General features: G+C 44.3%; 1 protein-coding gene across 3 annotated transcripts in view; it reads right to left on the reverse strand.

Moving 5' to 3' along the window:
- Window positions 1-1,223: 1,223 nt before the first annotated feature.
- prkcq (protein kinase C, theta) overlaps window positions 1,224-11,087 on the reverse strand; it is a 24,992-nt gene continuing 15,128 nt past the window's right edge. For all 3 annotated transcript variants that reach the window (XM_024372880.2, XM_042311444.1, XM_042311445.1), the window contains 12 exons: window positions 10,126-10,157; window positions 9,497-9,582; window positions 8,762-8,891; window positions 8,245-8,354; window positions 7,911-8,043; window positions 7,631-7,797; window positions 5,389-5,562; window positions 5,208-5,299; window positions 4,879-5,080; window positions 4,412-4,600; window positions 2,362-2,490; window positions 1,224-2,241 (listed from right to left, as the gene is read on the reverse strand). In XM_024372880.2, the coding sequence (XP_024228648.2) occupies window positions 2,083-2,241; window positions 2,362-2,490; window positions 4,412-4,600; window positions 4,879-5,080; window positions 5,208-5,299; window positions 5,389-5,562; window positions 7,631-7,797; window positions 7,911-8,043; window positions 8,245-8,354; window positions 8,762-8,891; window positions 9,497-9,582; window positions 10,126-10,157 (1,603 nt within the window). In that variant the 3' untranslated portion in view covers window positions 1,224-2,082. The remainder of the gene's footprint in view (window positions 2,242-2,361; window positions 2,491-4,411; window positions 4,601-4,878; window positions 5,081-5,207; window positions 5,300-5,388; window positions 5,563-7,630; window positions 7,798-7,910; window positions 8,044-8,244; window positions 8,355-8,761; window positions 8,892-9,496; window positions 9,583-10,125; window positions 10,158-11,087) is intronic.

The raw sequence follows: 11,087 nt of genomic DNA on the forward strand, positions 1-11,087 counted from the left end.
TCCGCATGACTTGTGGGTTTCCTGTAAGGAAATGAGGGGATATGTGGTAGTTCACTGCCCTCCGGTGGTCACTGGGTGTAAATGCATGTGTTGATTTAATTATCAGGGAACGTAGTCAAATGGTCTCCTCTAGCCCAAACCTCTCCTCGAGTAGTCCCAGCCAGTCCACTTCATTAATGTATTTCAGAACTAACACAGCTGATTCAAATGGTCACCTAATCATCAGACCCCTCATTAGTTAAATCAGCTGTGTTAGATATGGAATTCGTCAAATACGTGGACAGGCTGTGGGTACTCCAGGAGAGGTTTGTGAAACACTGCACCAGAAGATACAGACAGTTTGATCCCCTTTATAAAAACAGTATCTTATCAAACTATTTCAAAGGGCAGACCTTTCTAAACATTTCAAATCTACATTTATAGTCCAGCTTCTGTTCAGCAATCTGTACATTGGAGCTCTACATTAAAATGCTTGCCATACCCATCTCAACCCTTGTTGGTGTGACATGGTTGTCAAGTGGTGACTGTACCTTGGCCAGTGGCAGGAAATAGTTTGCTGCTGTGTCTAAGTGGATTATGGGTCAGTGACGGATCGCTCGCTCTCAGATTAGTCTGTCTGTCCCAGGGTACCACAGCGCTGGGGAGAGGGATGGTGGGGCGGCAGGGTGAGGCAGAGAGAGATTTGTCGGAATGAGGAACAAACATTAGGGAGGGAGGGAGTGTAGGAAGGAAGGGAGGGAGGAAAAAAGCGAGGGAGGGAAAAGCAAGGGAGGGAGGATAGAGCCAAATATGCATTGACAGTAGGCTACAGGTGGGTGAGTGAATTAATGAGTCAGTCTACCACTATGCTGCCCTCCACTGGAGAGAAAAGGCACTGCTACTGATCTGCCCGGTGAATGCACAGAACTGTTGTGGCACTGTATCTATCTATCTATCAAGGAAGTACTGTATCTAATCACAGATTAATCATAAATGACCTTTATAGCTAGTGAGATGATAGTACATTATATCACAGTGTAACACCAGGATCCCTGTTGCAGATAGAAAGAGCAATAGTAACTTTAACCTGCTTGTCAGTCTCTGAGAGGGTGAGGCACAGGAAGGAAAGAGTGGGAGAGAGAGGCAGGAAGATAGCGGTTTTAGGGTTTCAACTAAATTCTCATTCTCCTCGATCTCTGTGACATACACTGATGCTTGAATGCAAATACGTAATGGGACATGTGTTTACAAAAGTCCTATTTTAATGTACAGGATAAAAAAACCATCTAGGCATCTATAATAACTTAGTCACAGCGATCACAAGCCTCTGAAGTGCCATTATAAAGCACAGTATCATGTTAACATAAACCATTCATTTATCCATGTACATTGAAACCAAACACTCCACCGTCCGATAGTGTGACAATCTACCTGGATCTGAGCAATAACCAATGGAAAAACAACACATTTTAATATACTAAGCTAACTGCCTAACCGTGGCTCTTTTGAATAAAACTACAGATACACTCAGAATTAAATAGAAAATGTCTCAGTAAATGGTTAAAGTAGATTGAACAGACACTTATGTGCAGGGATAAAACAGACACTATTGAATAACAGGTTATGAGTACAATACAACATTCTCAGTATTCCACACAATCTGGGCGATCGGGTAGTGACTCCTAAAGTAGTCTGTACACCACAGGAGGTTGGTGGCACCTTAATTGGGGAGGATGGGCTCGTGGTAATGACTGGAGTGGAATGGTATCAAATACATCAAACACATGGTTTCCATGTGCCATTCCACCTGCGCCGTTCCCGGCCATTATTATGAGCCGTCCTCCCCTCAGCAGCCTCCACTGCTGTACACCTTGGCTGTATAAAAGAGCTGAGGTGTTATTGACTGATTGTGGATATGTTATTGATCTGTCAGGTAAGTGTCCTTGACTCCTGTCTGCGATGTGTTGTCGTAATGAGTAATTGATGCGTTGTGAATAGGTTGTCCGAAGGTAATAGATGGGTTGTGGATATGTTGCTGGTACAAGTGGGTTGTTGATGGATTGTGAATATGTTGCTGGTAGGTTGTTGTAAGGTTATCACAGGTCAGGGGCCTTTGATGTGGCCCACTGCTGGGTTGACGAAGGAGAAGTTGTTAAACATGGTTTGGTCCACACTGTTCATGAGGGTACGATCTGCACACGACAACCAGGGTTTCTCATTGATAAACTCCTTGTCAAAGTTACTGACGTCACTGGGGGATTTCTGCATGGAAAGGAGAGAGGGGAGAGGTTACAACGCACACCCACACAGCGAGCACACACACATGCATACAAATGCAGACTTAAACAAACACACACACTCGCAGTCTGAGGATGTACGTACCACAGTTGGCCTGAAGGGCGGCGCCACCTCTCGTTTCTCCAGAGCGTTCCAGTCTGTGTCTTTGAAGAAGGAGTGTTGACGGATGTTCCCCTTCACACCCAGCCTCCTCTCCGGCTCCCTCACAAACAGCTATAAAACAAGCACACCATAAAGTTGAAGTCGGAAGTTTACATACACTTACGTTGGAGTCTTTAAAACTCGATTTTCAACCACTCCACATATTTCTTGTCAACAAACTATAGTTTTGGCAAGTCGGTTGGGACATCTACTGTGTGCATGACACAAGTAAGTTTTCCAACAATTGTTTACAGACAGATTATTTCACTTATAATTCACTGTATCACAATTCCAGTGGGTCAGAAGTTTACATACACGAAGTTGACTGTGCCTTTAAACAGCTTGGAAAATTCCAGAAAATTATGTCATACCTTTAGAAGCTTCTGATAGGCTAATTGACATCATCTGAGTCAATTGGAGGTGTACCTGTGGATGTATTTCAAGGCCTACCTTCAAACTCAGTGCCTCTTTGCTTGACATCATGGGAAAATCAAAAGAAATCACCCAAGACCTCAGAAAAATAATTGTAGACCTCCACAAGTCTGTTTCATCCTTGGGAGCGATTTCCAAATGCCTGAAGGTACTACGTTCATCTGCACAAACAATAGTACATAAGTATAAACACCATGCAACCGTCATACTGCTCAGGAAGGAGACGTGTTCTGTCTCCTAGAGATGAACATACTTTGGTGTGAAAAGTGCAAATCAATTCCAGAACAACAGAAAATGACCCTGTGAAGATGCTGCAGGAAACAGGTACAAAAGTATCTATATCCACAGTAAAACGAGTCCTATATCAACATAACCTGAAAGGCCTCTTAGCAAGGAAGAAGCCACTGCTCCAAAACCGCCATAAAAAAGCCAGACTACGGTTTGCACGTGCACATGAGGACAAAGATCGTACTTTTTGGAGAAATGTCCTCTGGTCTGATGAAACAAAAATAGAACTGTTTGGCCGTAATGACCATCGTTATGTTTGGAGGAAAAAGGGTGAGGCTTGCAAGCCGAAGACCACCATCCCAACCGTGAAGCATGGGGTGGCAGCATCATGTTGTGGGGGTGCTTTGCTGCAGGATGGACTGATGCTCTTCACAAAATAGATGGCGTCATGAGGAAGGACAATTATGTGGATATGTTTACGCAACATCTCAAGACATCAGTCAGGGAGTTAAAGCTTGTTCGCAATTGGGTCTTCCAAATGGACAATGACCCCAAGCATACTTCCAAAGTTGTGGTGAAATGGCTTAAGAACAACAAAGTCAAGGTATTGGAGTGTCCATTACAAAGCCCTGACCTCAACCCTATAGAACATTTGTGGGCAGAACTGAAAAAGTGTGTGCGAACAAGGATTCATACAAACCTGACTCAGTTACACCAGCTCTGTCAGGAGGAATGGGCCAAAATTCACCCAACTTATTGTGGGAAGCTTGTGGAAGGCTACCCAAAACGTTTGACCTAAGTTAAACCATTTGAAGGCAATGCTACCAAATACTAATTGAGTGTATGTAAACTTCTGACCCACTGGGAATGTGATGAAATAAATTAAAGCTGAAATAAATCCCTCTCTCTACTATTATTCTGACATTTCACATCCTTAAAATAAAGCGGTGATCCTAACTGACCTAAGACAGATAATTTTTACGAGGATTAAATGTCAGGAATTGTGAAAAACTGATTTTAAATGTATTTGGCTAAGGTGTATGTAGACTTCTGACTTCAACTGTATACACACACACACACACACACACACACTCACACATCAGGACAGAGAACGCCTAGGTCACAACCTCCACTCCAATGGGAAAAAGACATCAAAGCACCCTCATGAAAGGTAACCAATCACACGCAGACACACATAGTACAGGTCACATCCATCCCGACCGTCAATCATTCATGTTGATGTATGTAATCTGGTGCATAGTGGACAACGTTGCCGTAGTTCATTCGGCGTGGCATTGCAGTGAGTGGACCAAGTTGTTGCATTAAGTGAGACCTTGATGAGGATGTCTCGTGCGTCCTTGGCCAGCCATTGGGGGTAACAGGGGTCATCTGTCCTGATGGACTGGAACAGTTCCTCCTCATCGCGACCATGGAATGGAGACTGTCCAATCAGCATCTCGTACAGTAAGACCCCGAACGACCACCAGTCCACTGAGCTGCCGTACTTCTGCCCCAGCAGAATCTATAAAACCATGACCGTTCAGTTCAACATGATGGCTCTTCATCATCATCATCATCACTTCATGATGTTTATCTAAACATTTATCTAAACCAGTACATTAGACTGTACATTAGGCTTGTATGTAATTGATTAATGACACAAATCAATGAGATCAGAATTGAGTGTGAGAAACATTACTTCCCTAAGGATAACATTTCTATTGGTTATACACCTTTTAAGGGTTGCAATTCTGATAGTAAGAGTGTAGATTCCTATAGTGATGGTGGACATGCAGTCACCTCTGGGGCGATGTAATCTGGTGTTCCACAGAAGGTGCAGGTCCGTGTTTCTCCCTCCATGTTCTCCTTACACATCCCAAAGTCTGCTATCTTTATATGGCCTTCTGAGTCTAGCAACACGTTGTCCAGCTTCAGATCCCTATAGACAATGCCTTTGGAGTGGAGGAACTGGAGCCCACAGATAATCTCAGCAGCATAGAACCTACAGCCAGAGGGAGGAGAGAGGGGATGTGAGGAGAGAGGGATTGGGTGGAGAGAATGGAGTGTGTGTGTGTGTGTGTGTGTGTGTGTGGTAGAAATAGCCTGGCTGTGTGTACGGGTTAACTTACGTAGATCTCTGCACGTCAAACTTGTGACAGTTCTGGATGTGGAACATGAGGTCACCTCCGTTCAGATACTCCATCACAAAGAACAGGTTCTCCTGTCACACACACAACACAGTCATATCAACAAAAACATGTGGTTTTTTTGTGTGTGTGTGTGTTGAGTGCGCTTGTGTGCGTGTGTTACCGTGGTCTGGAAGGTGCAGTGGAGGTGTGTGAGGAAGGGATGTTCCCAGGCCAGGGAGAGGACTCTCCTCTCCACCATGGTACACTCCACATCATCATCCAGCAGAACCACGTCCTTCTTCAGAGCCTTCACCGCAAAGAACTCTCTGCTGCTCTTCAGCTCGGCCAAGAACACCTAGCAAACACACACAGAGGATGCGTACATGTAGGAAATCACTGTATTCAGCTATTCAGGGCTTGTCAAACGGAGGTGAAGGATCCGTCAGGCAACGTCTAAGTACAATCGAGAAGTGTCTTCAGTCCACTGGATCCAGGAACACAGACCATGGCTAGAACATGTTCAAAGACCAAGCAACACACGTCACACTTTTAGATTTTTTTCGGTTTCATAACATCAGATCACTATGACTATGACATTTTAGAAAAATGATTCCGGTAGAATCACCATAGATTACCAGCAAATGTACTGAGATGAATGAATGGTAGTTTTTCGAATCAAATCAAATCAAGACAAATCAAATTTGATTTGAAAAACTACCGTTCATTTATCCAAGTACGTTTGCTGGTAATCTATGGTAATTTTGGTCATTTACACCGGAATCATTTTTAAAAAATGTTTTCACTCACAATATTTATTTTTTCTTTATCGTTATATCTGTGTCCATATTGTCTGTGAGTTTCTAGTGGATAGACCGTATGATTCACGAGAAAACAGCCTAATTCATGGAAAAAGCATCTAATCAACAATGACATGATTTCCAATTGCCTCTGCAACTTTTCCAACTATTTACTTTTTTCACAATTGCCAACAGTTTGGCACCAACACATTAATAAAAACATATTGACAGAGTAAAATAAATAAAAGTGTGTAAAAATGTAAAGGATATATTATGCCGAAACACTCATATTCAACACCAATGGTATTCACTAAGTTGATGGGTTATATTTAGGATAATGTTTTAAAGCTTTGTCATTCTAGTTTGTTTATTCAAATCGTCTTAATTGATTATTTTATATACTTTACATTTTATGAAAATTCCATAAAATCCTGAAAATTTCCACAATTCTGGTGGTTTCCCTTTGTAACCCTAACTATGACTAAACATTATTGGTAACACTCAGGTAGTGGCCAATCAGTGTCCAAAACACTACCCTATTGGCGTCCATTCTAGCAAAGTTCTAGTACATTCCGGATCTGGAACATTCTGACCAACATGTTTACAGATCCAAACATAATCATCACAACACCAACATTATATTAGTATTAAGGTTATGTTACTCCTCATGGATAGGCTCTCTTCCTATCACAATAAACTCCCACAAGCAGGGTGAAGATGGCAAGCAGGCCCTCTCCCCCTGCTAGAAACTTCTGCTTAGGTCATGCTGACCCAGGCTCACAGGCTTGAGTATAATAACAGAATATACACTGAGTATAACAAACATTAAGAACACCTTCCTAATATTGAGTTGCACCACTTTTTGCCCTCAGAACAGCCTCAATTCGTCGGGGAATGAAACTCTACAACGTGTCAAAAGCGTTCCACAGTGATGCTGGCCCATGTTGACTCCAATGCTTCCCACAGGTTGTGTCAAGTTGGCTGGATGTCATCTGGGTGATGGAGCATTCTTGATACACATGGTAAACTGTTGAGCGTGAAAAACCCAGCAGCGTTGCAGTTCTTGACACACTCAAACCGGTGCGCCTGGCACCTACTACCATACCCTGTTCAAAGGCACTTCAATCTTTATTCTTGCCCATTCACCCTCTGAATGGCACACAGACACAATCCATGTCTGAATTGTATCAAGGCTAAAAATCCTTCTTTAACCTGTCTCCACCTAATGTTTTGTACACTCAGTGTACAAGTGTATGTTTGTTCACAATGCAATCCCTGTAAATAATGAAGTACACTTTAATCTGCACGGTTTCCATCAGCTAGAGCAAGACACATCATAAACTGAGACAAGACTTGGGCTTGATAAATGTCATAGTTATCAATGGACTGAGAAACAGGTTGCGGGTTCAATTCCCATGGGGGACCAGCACGTCAAAAAAAAAAATTTAATCTATGTACTCGCTCTGGATAAGAGCGCCTCCTAAATGACTCAAATCTAAACGTCATTGTAAACTCATGGTCTGTTATAGAAACACTAGACCCATGTTGGTCATATGTCTTAAGCCCAGATAGACAGTGTATACCCCCAGGGCTCACTAGGTGCAGTGGTTTCCCTCTCTCTGGTACCTTGCCAAAGCTGCCTTTGCCAAGCATCTTGTGTAGGATGAAGTTGTCCAGGGTGAACTTGTGAAGGTGTTCTTTTCTGGGGACGGCATACAGCGTCTCAGGCTCCTCCATCACAGGGGCAGGCATGTCCCCCTCCGCTGGGGTGTCCCACGATATCCCCTGCTGCTCTGGAGGGGGGGGGGTGGAGAAGGGGAGATAGTAATTTAGTCCTATTAAGTCTCAAGTTGACTACAAAGTCCTCACAGTTGCATGAATGACCAGGTTGAGGAGACCTCCTTACCTTTTCGCCCAGCGGTGGCTGCGGTCGGGGGGAGACCTGCTACTAAACCTGAAGGTTCCCGCACCACCCCTGCCTGGCCCACACCCCCCGGCCCGCCTCGACTATAGATCTCACTCTCTCTGGAGCCCCTGGCCTATAGGAAAATGCAAAGACACATGTAATAATTAATAACATACTGCAATGCTACAGTATCTGTATAACGGGCAGGGATAGATTCCTTATTTACAATCAACATACATTTTTGTATTTTTTTTTTAATGCAAAGCACTTTGGAGCTATTGTGGATCTGTCAGAGAGCACTGACTTCCTAACCCCTCGACCCCTGAACTCTGACCTGCTGTTTAGTCTCGATCGTGGCCAGGGCTTCAGCCATCAGTTTCTGGTTGACTCCACACAGGTTGGCCACCTTTTTCTGGCACTTGTGATGAACGTTCATACCGCACTCTGCATGGGCAACACACATGGTTACACAGTATACAGACACAGATGGAATGGGACAATGAAATCAATACATTTTGATGTGTGGACTCCTGTAATAGTGAAATAGGGAATCATGTGAAAAGGTACAGTGAAATATAATGGTTTGATGGGGCACTGTTATGATTTGAGTTGGCAATGGTATGATGTGATTGTGTAATGACAGTGATGTGATGTTATAATGTGATCAGGGTCTCTTCCACGGGAGGTTGGTGGCACCTTAATTGGGGAGGACGGGCTTGTGATAGTGGCTGGAGCGGATTCGGTGGAATGGTATCAAATACATCATACACATGTTTTCCATGTATTTGATGCCATTCCGTTTGCTCTGAGCCGTCCTCCCCTCAGCAGCCTCATGTGGATTCTCCTCTCACCCTCACACTTGAGTCCCTGCTTGGCCAGCCCCCACAGCAGCGTGCCACAGTGTTCACAGAACGTGGGGCTCTTGTAGTTGTACACCTTAAACCTGTGGGGCATGTCGATCTTAAAGCGCTCCTTGTGGATCTGCAACACACAGCAAACACACTCGGTCACCTGAACACGCCGCACTACAACCCTTTGTTGCCACGGAAATATGACACAGGAAGTAGGCAACAACTTCTTTGGACGTTTTAGGGAAGTAAAAATCCCTGGGATAAAATAAAAAAAATTCTCTGTCCAGGATTGCTGAGTACTGGTAAACAGTGAGTACGGTAACCACAGAGCTGTCTGCTTCGAAGAACCAACCCACTATCTCAGTGTGTACTGTGAGAGAGTGTGAGTTAGTCAGTGTGTACTGTGAGAGAGAATAAGCTACAGTCAGTGTGCATGCGGTTGACTTTAACCAACAATAAACAAGTGTGTTACCTATGAGCTAAACCACAGTCACCAGAAGCCCAGATACACTGTATGTCAGTCTGTCTGCATGCAATCTAAGAGGACCTCCAGTCGTTTACATTGAGGCTCCTCATGTCACAAACAACAGGACAAAGTGGACACATCACAGTTTACTGACACTATTATTGGAACCCGAGCAACTAAATATAATGACAAATCCAAGATGCTCCAAAATGCTCACGATCACTTATTGTCATTGTTGTATAGAAACAGACTACAATGCACAGGCCTACCATGGTCTCTTTGCTGTTGATGGCCGACCCAGTGCACTTGGCGATGATTTTGTCAATGCATTTCTTGTGGATGGCTGCGTTGCACTCTGAAAGACCAAGGATGGGGGGGATGAGAGTGTAGACAGGAGAGAGGACGGAGGAGTGTAGGGATAGAATATGGAATAGATAGAAGATGAGGGGAGAGAGAGAGAGCAGAGGATGGGGGATGAGAGTGTAGACAGGAGAGGGGAGGACAGAGGAGTGTAGGGATAGAATATGGAATAGATAGAAGATGAGGGGAGGATGGGGGGAGGGAGAGAGAGCAGAGGATGGGGGGATGAGAGTGTAGACAGGAGAGAGGACGGAGGAGTGTAGGGATAGAATATGGAATAGATAGAAGATGAGGGGAGAGAGAGAGAGCAGAGGATGGGGGATGAGAGTGTAGACAGGAGAGAGGACGGAGGAGTGTAGGGATAGAATATGGAATAGATAGAAGATGAGGGGAGAGAGAGAGATGGGGGATGAGAGTGTAGAGGATGGGGGGGAGTGTAGGGATGAGAGTGTAGACAGGAGAGAGGACGGAGGAGTGTAGGGATCGAATATGGAATTGATAGAAGATGAGGGGAGAGAGAGAGAGCAGAGATACTCACGTCGACACTGATAACCCTGCTTATTCAGACCCCTGTGGGGAAAAGAAACACAACATGAACAGGAATCAGGAAACAAACACTGGATGATGTGGAGGATGTTTAAATAGAAATACTGTAGTGAAAAATAGAAAAATAGAGAGGATCTATGTGAATGATGTCATTACGATATAGTATTCGCACTCCAATTGACAAGGTTTTAAATAAAGTTAAGTTGTGATATACATCCTGTACAGACAGAAGGGGTACTTGGTGTTTAATAAAGTTAGGTTGTGATATGCATCCTGTAAGGACAGAAAAGGTACTAGGTTTTGAAATGGGTTTCCATGGCCGAGCAGCATCACGCAAGCCTAAGATAACCACGCGCAATTCCAAGTGTCGGGTGGAGTGGTGTGAAGCTCGCCGCATTGAACTCTGGAGCAGTGGAAATGTGTTCTCTGGCAGTCTGACGGAAAATTTGGGTTTGGCGGATGCCAGGAGAACGCTACCTGCCCCAATGCATAGTGCCAACTGTAAAGTTTGGTGGAGGAGGAATAAGGGTCTGTAGCTGTTTTTCATAGTTTGTGCTAGGCCCCTTAGTTCCAGTGAAAGGAAATCGTAACGCTACAGCATACAACTACATTCTAGACAATTCTGTGCTTACAACTTTGTGGCAACAGTTTGGGGAAGGCCCTTTCCTGTTTCAGCATGACAGTGCCCCGTGCACAAAGTGAGGTCCATACAGAAATGGTTTGTCGAGATTGGTGTGGAAGAACTTGACTGGCCTACACAGTGCCCTGACTTCAACCCCATCGAACACCTTTGGGATGAATTCGAACGGCGACTGCGAGCAGTGCCTAATCGCCCAACATCAGTGTTCGACCTCACTAATTCCCTTGTGGCTGAATGGAAGCAATGTTCCAACATCTAATGGAAAGTCTTTCTAGAAGAGTGGAGGCTGTCATGGCACCAAAGGGGGGACCAAC

The sequence above is a fragment of the Oncorhynchus tshawytscha genome, linkage group LG33 (assembly GCF_018296145.1).
Source record: "Oncorhynchus tshawytscha isolate Ot180627B linkage group LG33, Otsh_v2.0, whole genome shotgun sequence".
Taxonomy (NCBI): Eukaryota; Metazoa; Chordata; class Actinopteri; order Salmoniformes; family Salmonidae; genus Oncorhynchus; species Oncorhynchus tshawytscha.